The sequence below is a fragment of the Macrobrachium nipponense genome, chromosome 49 (assembly GCF_015104395.2).
Source record: "Macrobrachium nipponense isolate FS-2020 chromosome 49, ASM1510439v2, whole genome shotgun sequence".
Lineage (NCBI taxonomy): Eukaryota > Metazoa > Arthropoda > Malacostraca > Decapoda > Palaemonidae > Macrobrachium > Macrobrachium nipponense.
Genome location: NC_087224.1, coordinates 19,372,398 through 19,393,238, shown reverse-complemented (window position 1 = coordinate 19,393,238; position 20,841 = coordinate 19,372,398). Strand labels below are relative to the sequence as shown.

At 42.2% G+C, this 20,841-nt stretch overlaps 1 protein-coding gene across 2 annotated transcripts in view; it reads right to left on the bottom strand.

Annotated features, from left to right (window-relative positions):
* The window catches only part of LOC135205367 (transmembrane protein 241-like), a 261,462-nt gene that overhangs the window by 39,723 nt on the left and 200,898 nt on the right, over positions 1–20,841 (bottom strand). For both annotated transcript variants that reach the window (XM_064235857.1, XM_064235858.1), the window contains exons 4-5: positions 2,593–2,757; positions 2,122–2,249 (exon numbers count right to left, since the gene is read on the bottom strand). In XM_064235857.1, the coding sequence (XP_064091927.1) occupies positions 2,122–2,249; positions 2,593–2,757 (293 nt within the window). The remainder of the gene's footprint in view (positions 1–2,121; positions 2,250–2,592; positions 2,758–20,841) is intronic.

Genomic DNA, 20,841 nt, shown 5'->3' with positions numbered 1-20,841 from the left:
TTCTGATTGGAAGTTCTTAATTGGTGAATGGTCTCGTGGTAGTGTTCCCACTCGCACCCTATTGCCATACCGACACTTCTTTTTAAGAGTGAGCGAGTCAGTTTTACTGACATTTTCTTAATTTTGTTTTTCTCTGGTAATTTTAGATTAATTTTACCTAGAAAGAATGATATTAAGGATCCTTTCATAGGGCGACACGAGCCAATCACCCAAAAAGAAATAGATTTTTCCTTCGTCAAAACCCTCCCCTTATTGTTGGCGCCTTGTAAAACCGGACTGCCAATAACCGAGTCCGCCGTAACCAGGGATTGCCTGTACAACCAAACCATAATCAGAAACAAGCATAAAAAAAGCAAAATAGGAGAGAAGTATAACTAATCAAAATATATGCTAAGAAAATGAAATGCTTCACAATTAGTTACTAATAACTGGTATAAATATAACACTACAGTGGTCCCCCCGTATTTGCGGGGGATGGGTACCAGAACCCCCCCCCCCCCCCCCCCCCCTCCCCCCCCCCCCCCCCCCCCCCGTGAATAGTTAGAACCCATGAATGTTAGGAACCCCCATAAAAACGCTAAAAAACACGCCTATTTTGTTAGTTAAAACTAAAACAAAACACACTAAAAATTTTCATACTGTTTTTTTTAATAGTTTTATACACAAAAAAATTTATTAAAAAAACCAGGAATTTGTGGATATTTCTCATAGAAAATACAGCAAATGCGCGAATTTTCCGCGAATAATGCGGGGGGAAACGTTCCCGAGAGAGGAAATCTGTGAATGTGAGTCCCAAATACGGGGGTCCACTGTACCCCCAAACTAACTATACATGCTTAACTCAGTGAGAAGAAAAGTAAACAGCAAAAACTAGGAAAAAATACTTATACCAACTAAACAAACATGAAACCAGCAAACAGAACAGCTTTTCATAAAAGTCTAACACTTATACAAGCTGTGAACTTAAGAAGGTAGGGACGCACACATGCCTTCAAATGACCTAGAACTGCCAGAGAAATCTCTAGTGGCATTTGTGACATTAAATGAGATGCTTATACACCATCCAAGAAAGAGGACAGGCAGTCCTTGGTTCATGGTGGGGGTTCCGTTTTCAGTGGCACGCCGTAACCTGAGAAATGCCATACACTGGAACATCATAATAATAATTGGAATAAATGACACTTATGGTATGGTAAAACCGGGTTATGGCACTGTAAAAATGGTTACAGCACCGTAAAATCAGGTTAATGGTGCCATGAGCCAAGCACCATAACCTGGGTACTGCCTATATGTAAACACATAACTGAAAATGAATGAAAAATTAATTTGAAAAAAAGAATTGTAGCAAATCCATTTTACTGGAAGCAAGACTGAGACCAAGTACAAGGCACTAAAAACTCAAGAGTAACTCAGTCTGCACCAAAAAGGGCGTGAAATGGACTTGGACCATACTCAATCAAGTGGACCAGGTATGGATTCCCCAGTGACGAAGGATGGAGGCAGTGAACAAACAAGGGCTAATGCAAAGTAATTGGTTTGTGATGGAAGAACCACTTAGCTACATGGCAACTGTATCAAAACAGAAAATATCCAGAGACAGTTCATATGAAATGTGAATCAGAAGCACAGAAACTATTTGGAGATGGATCTCGCAGTAAGGGAGACTTAAACTCTTATCTCTCTTAAAAACAAAATTCATGAAAACCTATAATATTACCTTTATATTAATTTCATCAATAGTGATACATTCAATGAGAGATCACCATGTAAGAATAGTGTTGTTTCTCATTTACAACCAAAAGTAACTAGAAGAAAGAGAGATTATATAAACTTTAAAAAAATTAATAGAAATATGGTATTGTATTTGCAGTTAAAATTTCAAGCACCTGAATTAAGGATTAAAGAAAAAATAAAATAAAATACACTGCCTGTTCCAACCAAATGTGAGAAAATGCAGAATACTACAGAAATCAATAGGAGGAATTTGAGTCACTCATCCATCCTATCTCGTAAAAGTAATGATAAACTCTGCAAAGATCCAGCAAAGGAGGAGGGAAGAAGGGCACCTCCAATTAGCCTGGATCTATGAAGGTTTACTTTGTAGTACATGAATTAGCCTACCTGAAAACATATGAAAAGTATAAACGATCAACATCAGTATAACGAGCGTCAGCTATTTTGGAATGGAGAGTCTGTACGGCCATGCACGCTAAATACACCAACATCCAAAAATACGGGGAATCTGAAAACTGAAAAAAAAAATTGTATGTATGATATTGTACTTAAAAAATACACTATACTGACTACATTTTTTCAAAATCTACAAATATCTGCAATTATTTATAACTGAATCACAAAGATATAGAACATGATGAATGCATAAATAAAGGCAAATGCCACGAAGGGAAAGTGAAACAACAGAGTGGTTGCTAAGCCTTTTGACACACGGTCCTTTACTAGCAACCAAGGACCGTGTTGAAAGGTCTAGCAACCAATTCCGTTGCTTCATTTTCCCTTTGTGGCATTTGCCTTTATATCTGCAATTATGAATAACCAGCAACATCTTGAACTTAAATGCACATCTTTGCATACTGTCATATCGATGTCTGCCAGTACAGCTGCCACAGCTGAACCTATAGTGATCAAGCTTGCAGCAAGTGCCACAGGACCAGCACCACCTCGGAAACTTGGGGCAATCTCCATTAGATACAGAGTTGCACCTAGCGTATTTTGTAAACATAAGAACACTGGAACACTCTGCAAAAACCACAAGTAATAAGACAGATATCCAGCAAAAATAAAACAAAATCTTATGGGCTCATGAAATACATTTACTGAATCCTATACCCATAGGTATAGTTATAAGTAACAAAAATTAATCATAGAACCTTGAAGGTACATGAAACTGGAATTGATGACTAACTTAGTATCTAGAATAACTTGAATGCCAACTCAGTCTAAAGCATTAACAATGACAATGTACAGTATCAAAATGAATAGTTTTTAAGGAATATTTTAAGGTTTGTAGATACAACCCACGGCCTTACTGGTTCCTATCAAACTGATAAGAAGGGATGACTTCTCAATAATTTACCTTGAAGATCACGATACTTTTCATGCAGTAGTTAGAGATGGTCCTCAAATGAGGCATACCCCAATCTCTCACCTGATTCAGGAAGAAGTCCAACTCTTGGGAAAAAACATATCATCTACTGTAATGCTTTGTAAGACTTTCTGTATCAACAGGCATGAAGGCATTAGACCAACAAACTTCAGGTCATTAGCTCTATTATTTTTAGAATATATTTACTGTTCTGTTTACATGTCTACCCCTCCCATGGTCTTAATCATCATTGGAAGAGAGCTTAGAGTGAAGGTTCTGTCTTCCAACTATGGTAATTTTAAGTCTAAACACTTAACAAAACATTCTGTTTGATCACTTTCCATATTCTCAACTTCAATTAGAAATTTACATAAGTGGAATAAGTACCTGACACATGATCCACTGTGTGGGATTTGCCGTCAGAGAATCACCATCAACATTCTTTCAAAGAACCATGCTATCAAGTGCCCAAAATCTTCAATTCTTTCTACCATTAAAAAGACTGTAATATTACTTTACAGGGTCAAGCAGTAATGCCTTAGATTTTTCTAAAGACTTTCTTTACTTCACTGTAACATTCCATTCAGTGGATGTTTTATTTTTGCAATGACTTATTTTCAGTCTTAATGATAATAATTCTTGTTCAGTCAAGAGGGGAGTAAGAGACTTCCACGTAAGGTGTACAAATGATAAAATACTTAACCCTGATCTTCCTGTATTCATACAACACTTATATCAGAAGGTGATTAGAATACAGACCTTTACACTATGAGTTTGACATGCTGGATAGGATGTCTGTCCTGTATGAAGCATAGGATGGGGTTTAAGATCCAGAAACATAACTGGAAAAGTCACTGGATGTATTAAGTAAGAGTCTGAAGGGCAAGAAGGTGGATGGGTATTCTGTTCTGATTAATCGAAAGGCTGTCTGAACAAAGCTGAAATGGCATAATCCAAACTTTATAATCCTTAAGTTCCCCTCTTAGAATGAAGGAAAAAATTTAATTGGTTTTTGTGCCATAAGGGTATTGAATTACTGTAGGTATCCCCAGATTATGTCAGTCTTGGCTTATGTTGTTCTGAGCTCATGGAACTTTTCAAATATGTATTCATCAAAAAATCTGTTTCGGGTTACAGTGGATGTTCCGAAGTACATACATCTTTTCTGTTTTACAGTGCACTGTAAGCGACTGAGCAATATTTGTACATTTTTTAGATAGTTTTGCAGGAAATTCTACAAGATTATGGATGCACACCTCACCAGAAGCAAGGTAAATTAATTTGGAAGTTTCCAAGATAACCAAAGGATAAGGCGCTCATTTTCAGAAAATTTTTAATATGTGTATGGTGTTCCAGCTTACGCCATTTTCCAGCTTATGTCGTGCCTCAGGAACCAAACCCCCGATGTAACCAAGGGACTGTCTGTATAGGAAATTAGGTACTAACAAGTTAGGTTAAAAAAGGTGATGATAAAGAAGTCTGGGGATTTGGTAGCATGAATGTTATTATTCAAGGAATTCCACAGCAATGAATGGATGACAACTGGACTTTCAAAATGAAATATAGGAACAATGAAAGTTATTAACAGTCATTTTCAGCACACAAAGGTTAACTGAAATGAAACATAATATTTCAGTCCTACAAAAAAACCTTGAGGGTACTGCAGAGAAATTTTGGTAAGCCTAGTTTAAAAGGAACTGTGTGAGAACCCTTACTTCATCAGTTATTGAAGGGGAACCCTAATACAGGTAATTGCAACCCAATCCAAGGAGAAGGAAGGTGAGGAAAAGTTTACACTCCGGCAAACAAGATTTTCTCAGATATTGATTAAATGCATAAAGTAAAGAACAAAAAAGGAGAGAGCCTCCTCCCCTTCTAAAACAACACTTGCAGAATTCCTGTCATGTTTCTGTGATACATTTGAAGGTGAAGGTTTATTGGCGAAGCCTTCTTCTCAGAAAGCAGACTGAAGTTGAGTAGCATGAGAAGTAAGTGCCTCAAGCTAAAGTGATACTGCATATTAACCATGTGGTTAGTGAGAGAACTTAGCATAACAAGAGTTGCTTAGCATGTATGAATACAAGACATCCGTCACTGGTTATGACATTCTGAAGTAATGACAGTTACTCTGAAATCAACGAAAAAATGCATAAAGCCACCTGCACAATAAAGGGATTTTGACGTAAGAAAAATCTATTTCTGGGCGATTGGCTCGTGTCGCCACGAAATATCCTTTAATCTATTATTTCTAGGTAAATGTACTAACACATACCAGAGAATAAATAAAATAAAGAAAAAGGTCAGTGTAACTGACTCGCTCACCCTCCAAGAGGGTGTCGGTATGAACACTAGCGAGTGAGACCACTACCACGAGCCAAATGCCAATAGAAATCTCCCACTACAAAAAACCTCCCATGAGAGAGCCGACCCACAGAGTGAGCAGCTCGTACTACTACTACTCCATCCCATGCTGCCCGACTGCTGCGCCTCTGGTGGCCATCCTGAAGTTAGCAGACAATCTTGGGCGAAGGGATGGGTAGGGTGGGATTTTCGCTGGCGACACGAGCCAATCGCCCAGAAATAGATTTTTCCTTACGTCAAAATCCCTTTTCTGGGCTCAGCTCGTGTCGCTGCGCGAAATCGTACCAGAGAAATAGCACAATTATTGTAAACAAAAGTAATAAAATAAATCAGAATAGGTCTCAAATAAAAGAGAAAATAAATATAAAAAGAATATAATTGCTAAAAAGATACAAATACACAGTGATACAAAAATAGAAATATGCTTGAATTACACTTAATTCTAATCATGTTTCTTATCATAAGGTAATTTACATATGTACAGAGGGTAAAATGGGCTTACATGTAACAAAATGGTATCTGTGTAAAGGCATGTATCAGAAATATAATAGCAATTAAAATAATCAAATGAACAAAGTAATCAATAATGATATATATAAGGAATGTATATGACTTAATATACAAAACCCGTAACCATTATAAATAAGATGTATCCCCTAGCAATAAAAATAAGGGGGTACCATCCATGAGATCAATATCTATAATCATCTGTGAGTGTCCCTAGCAAAAAAATAAGGGGCACCCACTACATCATCATAAAAGCAGCTAAGACACAAGGTGAATGTAAATGAACACGGCAGGAATAGACGAACTGTTGGGTGGAGGCAGGTAGAAAAGGAGGACTGAATCTTCTACTACAAATTACTAGAGTCAGGGGAACTATGTTACCCGCTGCTACTGCTGAAAATTTCAGAGCTTCCAAGGACTTAAGGTAATGACGTTTGAACACTGTCGGCGATTTCCATCCGGTATACTTTTTGTTTTTCAACTCATCGAAAGTTCATATGTTGGAAATAATTAATTGAGGTGGCTGCCCTGACATCATGTGCTTTCGGGAAAGAGTCAGGATTGGCTTGCTTAATAAAGTACAGGATTTATTTTGTTGCCTGATGCCTTTAATGGATAAAGTTCCACCTTTTTCCCTCTTAAAGAGGGGACCCGATGAGGATGAGGAGGTCCTGGACAGAAAGGCTCGTAAGGTTGTAACTGGGCAAAGAGATACATCTTGTGGAAGGGTAGTACCTTCCAAGGTTCCCACCTCATCAAAGGATCTTCATTCTTTGCTAAAAAGCTACGTTCCGGAGAAAGTAGACTTCCCCTGTGGGAAGGAATTGAATATGACCCGGATCTCTGGATAAAGCCGACAGTTCTGAAATCCTTGCTCCTGAAGCTAAGCTTAATAAAACAGGGTTTTTCTTAAGAGCTTATAAACGAGCATGTGTCATTATCGTTTCTGAAGCCAGTTTTAGAACATCGTTTAAGAACCATGAAAACTGACGTAGGCCTTACAGAAGGTCTAAGTCTAGCACAGCCTTAGGAATAGACGAGAAGTAGGAATCTGTCAAGTCTATGTTGAACCCAAATTGAAATATCTTTTTCAAGGCTGACTTGTTTGTCGTAATCGTGCTAGCTGCTAAACCTTTTTCAAATAAGGATCTGAAAAAGGATATAGCTGAATTAACTGTCATGATTCTAATATCTGATTCTCTCAGGAAGATTGCTAACTTTTTGACAGCAGCATCATACTGTCTCAAAGTTGAATCCCTTTTATCGGATTCCAAGAAGAGAATATTCTGAGGGTCAATATTCGCATCTCTTTTTGCCGCAAACTTCATGAAATCCATAAGTTAGGGTTTTGAGAATCCCTGAGGAAGCGAACACAGTCTTCGTTTGTACTGACTGGGAGAGCCTGGGATTGGGGATCCGAAGAGGAACGAAGGCCCAGTTCCAGAATTAGGGGATACCAATTGCTCTTGGCGGCCAGTCTGGGGCTACTAGAGCCCACTTGACCCTTGAATGTCCTGAGTTTGTTTAAAACTTTCATGAGAAGATTCACTGGAGGAAAGACATAAATCTTTTTCCAGTTGTTCCAGTCTAGAGCCAGGGCGTCCGTGGCATAGGCCAGAGGGTCCAGGTTGGGGGCTACATAACACGGCAGTTTGTGATTCGCTTGAGATGCGAAGAGATCCACCTGTAGCCCTGGAACTCTTTGAAGGATCCATTGAACGAACTGTTGTCCAGTGACCATTCCGACTCTAGGGCACTGATCGGGATAACGCGTCTGCTATGACGTTTCTCACTCCAGCTATGTGAGTGGAGGAGAGAGCCAACTGAACTTGTCTGCCAGGAGAAGATGGCTACCATGACATGATTTAGATGACGTGACTTGGAGCCTCCTCTGTTTATACAATGTACTACCACTGCGCTGTCCAGAACTAGCTTTATGTGGGAGTACTTGTGGGCGCAACCTCTTTAGAGTCAAGAACACTGCCATTGCCTCCAGTACGTTTATATGGAACTGACTGAACTGAGGTGACCAAGTTCCTTGAACCTTTTTGACCTGGGAATACCCTCCCAACCGCTTAAGGACGCGTCTGTGTGGATGGTGATCCCTGGTGGAGGGAACTGAAGGGGTACTGACACTGACAATTCTTGACTTTCGCCCACGGCCGAAGTCGATTCTTTAGAATCAGAGGGACTGAGGATAGTTTGTCCCTGACCTGACATTTGCTCGTGAGCGCCAGATTCTGGTTAGGTCTTTCAGTTTGGCTTTCATTAAGACGTTCGTCACTGATGCAAACTGGAGAGAACCCAGGATCCTCTCCTGAGCTCTCCTTGACGCCAGTTTGTGACTTAGAAATTGCTTGACTGACTTCGCTATTTCTTTCCTTTTGGCTGATGGAATCGACAGAGTATGGGAGGATAGATTCCATTGAATGCCCAACCACTGAAAGTTTGACTCTGGAGTGAGTCTTGACTTGGTCCTGTTTATCTTGAAGCCTAGATATTCCAGGAAATGAATCACTTTCAGTGTAGCTCTGTTGCATTCCTCGACTGTTGAGCCCAGATCAACCAATCGTCGAGATACGCTACTACCATAATCCCTTGAGACCTGAGTTGTTGCACTACCACTTCCGCTAGTTTCGTGAACACCCTGGGTGCCACGTTGAGTCCGAAAGGAACTACCTTGAAGGAGAATGCCTGGTCTCCTATCTTGAAACCCAGATATGACGGAAGTGTCTTGCATAGGGATATGATAGTAGGCGTCTGTAAGATCGATAGAGTGGTGACGGCCCCACGGGGAAGGTAAGGTCCGCACCTGCGAGATCGTGAGCATCTTGAACTTGTCGCAGCGGATGGCTAAGTTTACGCGGGACAAGTCTAAGATTACCCTTCTTTTTTGTGAGCCTTTCTTTGGCACGCTGAACAAGCGACCTTGAAATTTTAATCTCTTGACTCTCGCTATAGCTCCTTTCTGAAGGAGGTCCTCTGCGTACTCTGTCAATTCCTTGGAAGGAAGTTGACTGAAAGGTCTGGATGGAGTTGGGTTTCGTCAACCAGCTCCAACCCAGTCCTTTTGACACTATGCTCTGAGCCCATTCGCTGAAGTTCCACCGGTGGCGAAAGTGAAACAGCCTCCCTCCTACTGAAGTTCTTCATTGGTTCTGGAAACCGCCTCGGCCTCCTCTGAAGTGCTTTCCCCTATTAAGGGGCCTCCCGATCCTCTCTCACGAAAGGAACGCTTACCTCTGCCTCCCTTACCCGAGCGGTCATACTTCTGTGAGCTTGACTCTCGAAGGCTTGATTGTAAGCCGGAGAGTGGCGTAAGAGGTGGAGGGCTGAGGCTGAGGGGATATCACATAAATTGGTTGTGATTGAGCTTTAGAAGTGGAAGGTTGGGCTGTTTTGCACTAAGGCACCGCTGGAACTTGCTGAGAAAAGCGTGGCTGCTTTTTCTGGTAAGGATGGACGCCTAGGTTTCCTCTGTCCCTTACCTTTAGGCGTTAAGTCTTGCCTCCTCTTAGCCGTAAGGCCCCACGGTCCTTAAGGTTCTCTGGTTCAGCCTCGTAGCCTCTGACTGGACTTCCTTCACCATAGCTTCTGGGAAGAGATCTGCTCCCAGATGTTAGACGAGAGTAACCTATTCGGCTCATGTCGAATGGTTGCCTCTTGTAGGACATGCTTCCTACAATTCGTTTCTAGCAGTGGCAAACTCAAACATATCCGACTGTACCGTTTGAGTCAGGGATTTGGTCATGAGTTTAAAAAGCGGTTCTGAGCCATAGGCTATGGTCGCTACCTCGGACATAGCCATAGAGTGAATTGACCTGGCTAATCGCGATTTCGCGTCAAATTCAGCCTGAATAAGGCTATCTGGGAGCCTGGGTAGCTTTTCACCAATTTTACGATCCATAGCACAGTCGGTTTGAGTTTGCCAGCCGAGAAGGTGTTCGGCAAGTCTTCCCACAATTCTCCGGCTGAGGGAAGCAACGGAGATGTGGGATCTGCTTCCTTCAATTGAGGCATTTGGGTTCTTTTGGGCCGCTGGGATGGTAGACCTCGTGATCTTTTGTCAGGAACTGGGAGCGGGGTACTCTCATCCATTGTGAAAATGGTAAAGGGACTCTTAAAAGGTTGTATCTTGGTATTAGAACAATCCATGTCCTCTAAACACCTGAGCCATTCTCTCTGAGCCTGGCGTCTCGTGAATAGAGGACTGTCTCCTTTGGTACCCTATCATCCCGCAACCATGGCTGACGCTGTAAGCCTTGCGTAGCCTATGAACGGAGGCTGGAGGTCTTCCCGGGTAGAACTCGAAGTCCTCTATCCTTCGAGTTCCAAATTTCGGTATAGAAATGAGACCGTCTTGGAAGGGGGCGTATGACGCTACTCTCCATGGATTGTTCATCGAGAACGGATTGTAGCGAGTCATACGGAGGAAGCTGAGTTTCCACTCAGTATTGGAAAGTGGAGGAGAGGCTATAGGGGCTTCTCTCAGTCCGGCTATAATGGGAGTCCTGGGGACGTAATCCTATCCGACAAACGAGAGATCATTTGTTCCATGCTACTCTTTAGGGCACCCAACTAGGTCGCCCACCTGTTGCAACAGGCCAGCATTGGAGTCCAAGGCCGGAGCTGCTGCGGAGGTGGAGGGGTGGCTCTGAATCGGAACCAAGGGTAGCGGGAACTGGTGACTCTGCCGGGGTGCGAGATCTCTCTCTGGAGGATTTACTCCCTCGAGGACTTAGAGCCGGAGCTAGAAGCTTTAGACCTGTCTGCTCCGGGATTTCCAGCCGGAGACTTACGAGAGGAGGAATGAAGCCGAAGTCGTCTTCTTAGACGACGACGACGTCTTAGACAAGGATTTCACTGCTTGACCCTTGACTTTAGGTCTAACCGAAGCGTCAGGAGGATATACAATTCATCACCTGTAAATCCTTGGAAGGATGGAGAGGTTGCAGGAGTAGAAGAAACAGTTACGCCCAAGGTGACCCTTGGGTGTCCACCCTACTTACCTCGACCAACAGGTCGTCTACACCTACCATAGGTTCCACATTAATATCTAAAGTCGCGACGTCCGTGGAGATATCCTGGTCTTGGTCAGTTAATGAGGCAGCCAGCTGTTGTTGGATGAAGGCGATAGTCGGGGCCGCCTCTACTGGGTCGACGTATCCTGTCGCCTTGCCTCCGGGGAAGATTAACAGTGCCAACCGCTTCTCTAAGATGTAGGGCATACCCTTGGCGGCGTTCTTCCCAAAAACCGCCGACCCAGGCCCGCAGGTTGCCAGTGCGGTATCCCTCACTGCCGGCGCCTGGAAGAGAGGGCGTAGATTAGATTAAGAATCACTTAAAACTAAAACTTAAAGTATAACTTAAACTTAGATGCCTTAAGTTAAAGTGAATGATGAAAACTTAAGCATAAAACAGAAGCGGAGCATCTACCGGAGATGGAATACTTACCCATCTAAAAGCTGCTCACCAGATCATAACATATGGTACACGTCTCATGGTACCAATGACCTGGATGTCCCCCGTGCAGAGTCGCGCATGGAGCATGGGACCGGCAAACAAACTTCGTGTCCACATGGGTCCTGAAGTGTGGCGGCGCATCCCGTATGCTCACAGTTGGTGGCCTGTAAGTGGAAAGACACATGAGTATCTTAAAGAATATCACTTACAGGCTAAAGGACAGAAGAACTCGTTGCATGCCGGAGCTCGGAAAAAATTTGGGCATAACCCCTCCCTCTGCTTCGCTGAATAGGCTATAATCCTCCCGAGAGATCCGGTAAAACTAAGGGAGGGGGGGGGGGAAGGTTTAAGGTACTTAGATAAACTTATAGTTAATCTAATAACACTTAAACCTAAAACGCAAACGAACCGACCAAGTCCAGTGCGTAGTAGCGGAGTGTAGTAACTCAGCAATACGTTAAGGTTAGCAGGGACCCACTGTATGTTCCGGTCCACTCTACTGAGTGGACTAACACCTCTCCGCTGGATGCCAGGACTCCGGTCAGGAAAGGAGCCCTAGTAAGGTGGGAAAGAGCGAGAAGACATACAGGCTCAAGCGAACACGGAGCGACAAGGAAGCAACGGATGGGGGGAAAGGCCAGTACCCCCCACCACATTACCACCCGGCCGGACCGAGAAACCGAGAGGTCGAGTCCAGTCTGGGTCTGTCCCGTCTCTGACCACTCCGCCTGGGGGGAGAGAGGGAAGCAGGCTCGGGTATGTGGAGCGAGCATGGGCAGACCGACCCACCCTCCCCCGACTCTATGGGAAGAGCGGAGAGGGGGGAAAGTGACTGGGCAGGCGTCTGGCTGTCTCGTGATCGCGTAGTGACCACGAGGCGGTAAGACCAAAACAAGACAACTAAGCCTAGGACAGACCAACTGATCAGAGAGATGCTATCGGGAAGCAACTGAGCTGAAAAGCAGTGGCATATAGGCCCACTGGGCCAAAACCAGCTGATCAGAGAGAAGCTATAGGGAAGCAACCGAACTGATGAGCGGTGAGAATAGGCTCAATGAGCCAGGACCTAGGCTAAGCCAGACGCCTAACTAACCTAATCATAACAAAATACATGGTACAATAAATAAAAATAAAAGAAAGAAACAATATAGTAGGAGAAAAATTCCAGGAGTGTACGACTAACCCGAAGGAAAGTCTACCACTCAAAGCTAGTCAGAGGCCGATACTAAGAGCCGGGACTAGGGTCTGGAGGAAGAAGCCTACATCAGGTAAAAGGACATGCATGCATGACAAACCTGAGTAGACAGTACCCTAAGTAAAACGGATAATTAATATAGAACGTACACAGACAAGGGGATGTTCTAGGTATAGGGAGACCAAGAACGAACCCACCACGAGGCAGAACCATGCTGCCATGCTTCCGACCCAGAGTTCGTATTTATACCTAAAAAACGGCAAATACTGACTCAGGGCCGGAAAAAACCAACTAACCATAAATACTGAGTACTTAACTTAGCTGCTGCGATAGCTGCACGCTCCATTATAGATAAATCCAACGAAAGGGCACAAAACACAGAGAGAAAATAAGCACGTGTGACTCGTGTGCGCTAAACTGAAAAGGATGGCCACCAGAGGCGCAGCAGTCGGCAGCATGGGATGGAGTAGTAGTAGTACGAGCTGCTCACTCTGTGGGTCGCTCTCCTCATGGAGGGTTTTTGTAGTGGGAGATTTCTATTGGCATTTGGCTCGTGGTAGTGGTCTCACTCGCCTAGTGTTCATACCGACACCCTCTTGGAGGGTGAGCGAGTCAGTTACAACACTGACCTTTTTCTTTATTTTATTTATTCTCTGGTATGTGTTAGTACATTTACCCTAGAAATAATAGATTAAAGGATATTTCGCGCAGCGACACGAGCTGAGCCCAGAAAACACCACTTAGGAGGTCATCATCTGGTGCTCTAAGCTGACGGGCCACAAGATATCCTGGCCGCAAGAACTAAATAAGGGATTTTGATGAAGGAAAAATCTATTTCTGGGCAATGGCCCGTGTCGCCCAGTGAAATATCCTTCAGTTCATATTTCTAAGGTAAATAAGGGATTTTGACGTAGGAAAAATCTATTTCTGGGGGCGAGGAAGCCGTGTCGCCCAGTGAAATATGTCTGCTTTAGCACTATTTCTAGTAAAATATTGCTATAATACCAGAGAACTGCTAAATTGGACATGTCAGAAGCCTCTGACTCGCTCACCTATATAAAAGGTGTCGGTATAAAACTGGGGCGAGTGTTAAACACTACCACAGCAACACTCCAATTAGCCTTTTCCTCATCACAAAGACTTTAAATACGGGGATAAAAGAGGGTGTCGGTATGGTACTGGGCGAGTGAGACCACTACCACGGACCTCTTGCCATTTAGATCTCTCTTCCATCAAATCCCCCTGCCAGAGAGAGCTGGTACACAGCCGCACCAGCAACTACTACTACTCACCCACCGACGCCATCACCAGCGCCTCTGTGGCCATCCTTGACACTAGAGGAACAAGCTTGGGCGCAGGGATGGGAGAGATATAGGGGGGATTTCACTGGGCGACACGGGCCATTGCCCAGAAATAGGTTTTTCCTTTGTCAAAATCCCTTTTCTGGGCCAAGCCCGTGTCGCTTTGTGAAATAGTACCAGAGAATTAGCACAGCTTAGTAAAGATATAGAAGAGGTAACAAGAAAAACCACAGAATTACAAAACATGAGTATAATCTAGTTAAATATTACAAAGTTATCATACAAAAACCTTAACTAATGTATAGTAACAATAGTTAGCCTTAAAATATGTAATAGAACTTAATATTACACTTATGCTAACTTATAATAGGACTTAGTACTATACTTATTCTAACTTATGATAACTTAAAACTAGAAAATATCAATATATACAGGAGTGAGTCACCCTAGCATAAAAATAAGGGTGAACATCACAATATAGCCTTATTTGGCAATAAAATACAGGTGTGAGTGACCCTCAGCAAAAAAATAAGGGACACATCACTATACATATAGCCTTTTAGGCAGCTAAGGCTCAAACAGGGTTTGAGCCTGGCGGTAGGATCAAAGGAAAATGTTAGTGAGGCAGGTAGAAAGGAGATCTCGATCTTACAACTAAAACTACTTAGACAGTGTCAGGAGAAACTGTGTTTCCCACTGCCACTACCGGCCGGAAATTTAAGAAGATTATTCAAGGATTCCAGGTAGTGACGTTTGAAAACTGTCGGCGACTTCCAGCCTGTGTACTTTTTTAAATCATCAAAATTCATATGTTGAAAATAATTAATTGAGGTGGCTACTGCCCTGATGTCATGGACCTTAGGGAATGAATCAGGATTGGCTTGTTTGATAAATATAGGATTTGTTGCTGATTCCTTTAAGGAAATGGTGCCACCTTTTTCCCTTATAAATAGGGGACCTGAGGACCTAGAAGATGTCCTGGACAAATAGGCTCGTAAGGTCGTCACCGGACATAGAGAAGGGTCTTGAGGAAGAGGGAGGATCTTCCAAGGGGCCCATCTCATTAAAGGATCCTCGTTTTTAGCCAAAAAACTACGATCTGGAGATAGTAGAACTTCTCCTGAGGGGAGGAATTCACACATGGCCAGAGTCTCATGGAGAGGGCCTACAGTTCAGATATCCTGGCTCCTGAGGCCAGACTCAGTAAGAATAATGTTTTTCCTTAAGAGCGTTATATAGTTACATGAATCGTTGTCAGAATCTGAAGCCAGTTTGAGAATGTCATTTAAGAACCATGAAATTGAGCTAGGTCTTTCTGATGGTCTGAGCCTAGCACAAGCTTTAGGGATAGACGAAAATAAGTAAGAGTGTTAAGTCTATCTTAAACCGCCAAACTGGAAGATTTTCTTTAATGCTGACTTATTGGTCGTATAGTACTAGCTGCTAGACCTTTTTCAAATAAGGATCTGAAAAAGGAAATAGCCAAATTAATAGTCATGGTTCTAGAATCCGTTTCCTTCAGGAAATTTGCTAGTTTTTTTTAACTGCTGCGTCATAATGACGCAATGTTGATTCTCTTTTATCCCGATTCTAAGAAAAAGGATATTCTGAGGATCAATATTTGCATCTCTTTTAGCCACGAACTTCATGAAGTCCATAAAGTTAGGGTTTTGAGAATTCCTGAAGAAGCGAACACAGTCCTCATTTGTACTGACTGAGACAGTTTGGGATTGGGAATCCGTTGAGGCCGGAGACCCAATTCCAGAAGGAGAGGGTACCAATTGCTCTTGGGGCCAGTCCAGGGCTACTAGAGCAACACTTGCCCCTTGAAAGACCTGAGCTTGTTCAGGAGACTTTCAATAGAAGATTCACTGGAGGAAAGATGTATATCTTCTTCAACTGATTCCAATCTATGGACATGGCGTCTGTGGCATAAGCCAGAGGGTCCAGGTTGGGGCCACATAGCAAGGGAGCTTGTGGTTGATTGTGATGCGAAAAGATCCACCTGGAGGTCTGGGACCTTTTGGCATATCCACTGGAATGAGCGCCTGTCCAGGGACCACTCCGATTCTAGAGGAAATGATCGAGACAGGGCGTCTGCTATCACATTCCTTACTCCCTGCCAGATGAGTGGAGGATAGGTGGCCATTTGTACTTGGCTGCTAGAGAGAAAATGGCTATCATGACATGGTTCCACATGACTTGATTTGGATCCTCCTCTGTTGATGCAGTGTACTACACTGCGCTGTCCAATACTAGTTTGATGTGGGAACTTTTGGCTGGTAGAAGCCTCTTCAATGTGAGGATACTGCCATAGCTTCCAGTACATTATGGGAAGCCGGCGAACTGAGGTGACCAAGTCCCTTGTACTTTCTTGAATTGAGAGTATCCTACCCATCCGCTTAGAGAAGCGTCCGTGGTGGATAACCAACTGCCGGAGGTTTGGAATTCCATGGTTGCAGATAAGTTCAGGTTAGTGAACACAAACACAGAGAGCAAGAAAATCATGTGTGGGCAAGATGTCGCTAACGGAAGGATGGCCACCAGAGGCGTTGGTGAGGCGTCGGTGGGTGAGTAGTGGTATTTGCTGCTTGGGCGCGGGCTGTGTACCAGCTCTCTCTGGCAGGAGGATTTTTGATGGAAGAGAGATCTAAATGGCAAGAGGTCCCGTGGTAGTGGTCTCACTTGCCCCAGTACCATACCGACACCCTCTTTTTATTTAGGGTGAGGCGAGTCAGCATACTCTGACATCCCCCTCTTTTATTTTTCTCTGGTAATGTTAGCATTATTTTACCTTAGAAATATGAACTGAAGGGATATTTCACAAAGCGACATGGGCTTGGCCAGAAAAATTACTTTTATAGCACTGCTTGCATGAGCATTGGAGCCTTTTGTTCTGTCCTCTACTGAAATAGAGATCAATTAAGTGTTTGATAGTTGAGTCTTAAGTTCAATTCAATTTCCCTTTAGTGAAAGCCCCATCTCTTCCTGTGTGTTCAATGGCAGTCAACTCTTATCCTACAAAATTCGAGAAATATCATGCCTCCCTGGCAATTTGTAAATTCTAAATCCATCCTGACTGTCTTCTCCTTCCCTTGTTGCTGTGGCAAACCTGGTGGGTTTCATATTTGCCTTTCAAGGTGAGCTGGCTCCACCTTGTCAATCATTGCTCCCAGTGGCTTTTTTCAATGACATTGTAGTCAGGTGTATTTATATTTTCATTGAAATTTTAGTAAATTAAATTTAGTAAATAATCTAGCCTCCTGTGGGGGCAAGCCAGCCTCAATGGGTGCCGGTCCCAAGCCCGGATATAGGGAGGGTGGTGTCAGGAAGGGCATCCGACTGTAAAAACCCACGCCAAAAACAACAATGGAATGAGTCGTGATATTGATGAGAATAGGGCTAGGGGGCGGGGTACTCCGTAAACGACGCACAGACACATCGCCCTAACAATCTGTGACAAGGCGAGGGCTACTACATCATGAGCGGGTGGTGCAGCTAAAGAAGCGAGCTCTAAATGTGAATCAGAATAGGCCAGCTCAATATTGGGTCTATGACAGGAAGAGGAAGAGAGTTGGCAGAGTTAATGAGGATAAAGAGAGTGGATATTTTGTGTGTGCAGGAAACTCGATGGAAGGGTAATAAAGCTAAAGAACTGGGGGATGGCTACAGTTAATCTATAGTGAGCAAATGAGCAGGTAGGAATGGCGTTGGAGTAGTGTTGTCGGGGGAAATGAAAGAATGCAGTGACGGAAGTGAGTAGAAAGAATGACCGCATTATGAGAGTGAAGATATGTTATGGAGGAGAAACAATGAACATCATTAGCGCTTATGCTCCACAAGTGGGCTGCGCAGAGGAAGAAAAGAGCCGTTTTTGTAACGAAATGAGTGAGGTAACGCAAGAACTGGAAGAGCAGGAGAGACTGTAGTATGGGGCAGACTTTAATGGACATGTCGGAAATGAAAAGGATGTAATTGAACGTGTGCATGGAGGACATGGGATTGGGGAGAGAAACCCAGAAGGAGAGAGTATAGTAGACTTTGCCGTGTCCTTTGAAATGGCAATAGTGAACACATTCTTCAAAAGAAGAGGGAGCACTTGATAACATACAGGAGTGGCGGTAGATGCCACAAATAGATTCCCACCTCCTTTACAATAGATCAAGGCTGGTGGAAGTTAGGAATTGTAAAGTTATCCCAGGTGAACCACGTGGCCCCCCAACATATGGCTCCTTTGTATGGATTTAAAGATGAAAAGAGTAAAGAAAACGAAAACGAATGGATAAAGAAAACATCAAGTGGTATAAATTGTTAGGGAGGATGGAATAAGATAAGAACCTTACCTTACCTTACAGACCTTACATCTTGTTCGGGTTGCCCCAGGTCCCTCAGTGTGAGGCACCTCTAATGTCTACCAGAGAGTTGCTAGTACATCTTCCGGTATATTTTTGCATCTTCCAATCTTGGATGGTCTGGGATGCAGTTTAGAATATTTGTCGAGCTTATTCTTAAACACATCTACGCTCACGTCCTGTATATTCCTCAGATGAGCTGGCAAACGCATTGAATAGACGCTGCATTATCGATGCTGGTGCGTAGTGGATTAATGTCCTGTGTGCTTTCTTATTTTCCTGTATAGTTTTTGGGCACTATTAATCTACCTCTGCTTGCTCTTTCTGCTATATTTTTAGTTCCATGATATTTTCTGCTATTCCTTCTATCTGTTTCCATGCCTGAATTATCATGTAGCGTTCTCTTCTCCTTCTAGACTATATAATTTTAAGAATTGTAGTCTTTCCCATAGTCTAGGTCCTTAACTTCTTCTATTCTAGCTGTAAAGGACCTTTGTACACTCTCTATTTGTGCAATATCCTTTTGATAGTGTGGGTAACCATATCATATTGCAATATTCAAAGTGGACTACGAACATATGTTTTATAAAGCATAATCATGTGTTCAGCTTTTCTTGTTTTGAAGTGCCTTAACAACATTCCCATTTTTGCTTTACATTTTGCCAACAGAGTTGCTATTTGATCATTGCATAACATGTTCCTATTCATCATCACACCAAGGTCTTTAACTGCTTCCTTATTTGTGATGGTCTCATTATTAGGTCCCTTATATGCATATAGCTTTCTTTCTCTGTCTCCATAATTTATTGATTCAAATTTATCAGAGTTAAATACCATCCTATTTACCTCTGCCCAATCATATACTTTGTTAGGTCTCTTTGTAGAGCGTTCCTATCTTCATCACAAGTAATTTCTCTACTTATTCTGTGTCATCTGCGAAACTACTCACTACCGAATCCTTCACATTATTGTCTATGTCTTCAATCATAATAACAAACAGTATTGCAGCTAACACCGTACCTTGCGGCACACCGGATATTACCTTGACTTCATCCGATTTTCTCGTCGTTTGCAATAACTATCTGTTTTCTGTTGTGTAAAAATTCTTTTAACCATCTTCCTACTTTATCCACGATATTGTGTTTTTCTAATTTTCTTTCGCTAATATATTATGGTCTACTTTTATCAAAAGCTTTTGCAAAGTCTAAATAAACACATCTGTTTTCATTTCCGCTTTTTCATATTTTTGAATATGTTCTCACGGTGGACTAACAGTTGGGTTTGTGTACTTTTTCCGGGTACGAAACCATGTTGTCCTTTATTAAACAAATTATTTTTTATTAAATGTTTCATAATATTTTTCTTCATTACCTTCATACACTTTCATAATAGTGATGTTAGACTCACAGGCCTATAACTTACTTGCCTCTAGTCTTGATCCACTTTTGAAAGTAGGGGTAATATATGCTAATTTGTGCTCATCATAAATCTTGCCTGTATCTACACTTTGTCTTAATATATTGCAAGTGGCTTTGCGATAGATGAACTACTTTCTTTAACAAAATAGCAGCAATTCCATCAGGGGCCCTGCAGCAGCTCCATTTTAATTTCATTAATAGCCTGCACAATATCAGCTTTCATTAATATCTATGTCAGCTAAATATTCACTATTTTCTCCTTACTTCTATATCATTATCTTCATTATCTATTCTAGGGGTGAATTCTCTCTTATATCGTTCTGCCAGTATGTTGCAAATTTCCTTTTTTTCATTCGTTAATCTCCCTTCAATTCTCAGAGGGCCTATTTCTATTCTTCTTTTATTCACTCTTCTTCGCATATGAGTATAATAGTTTGGGGTTTTGCTTGATATTTAATAGGGTTTTTTCTTCCAAGTCCCGTTTGTTTCATTTTCTTTTGATTGTATAATCTTTTGTTCTGCATTTCTATCTTACTTTTTAGTTCTATAACTTTCCAAGCATTTTTTTTTTTTGCAAGACCTTTTTTCCACTTCTGATTTTCTGGAACAAGATCCTTCTGTCTCTTGGTATGCATGAATGATGTTTATTTTCTTCTTCGGTATATATTTTTCCACTATTTTCTCCATTATTTTATATAATATCTCCGTATTTACCCTTATGTCATCACTTACGAAAATGTTATCCCAATCTTTGTTTAATTCTTCATTAATTTCTGACCATTTTATATTTTTACTGTAGAAGTTGTATTTTCCATATCCTTCCCACTTTTTCATTTCTTGCTTATCTCTATTTTCACTTGCTTTGGAATGAACTGTTAATTCTATGACATTATGGTCTGAAATATTCGCATTATAAACTATTATTTCTTTAACATAATTCATCTCGTTCACAAAATACTAGGTCTAAAGTATTTTCCTTTCTTGTTGGCAGGTGAGAGAGAGTTCAGGAGAAGAGTGCTGGGAGAGGTTGATCTGGGAATTGAAGATGCTGGAGAATGGTGGAGGCATAATGCATCAGTGATTAGAAGACATGGAAAGGAGATACTAGGGGAAACATCTGGAATAGTATGGAGGAAAAGGA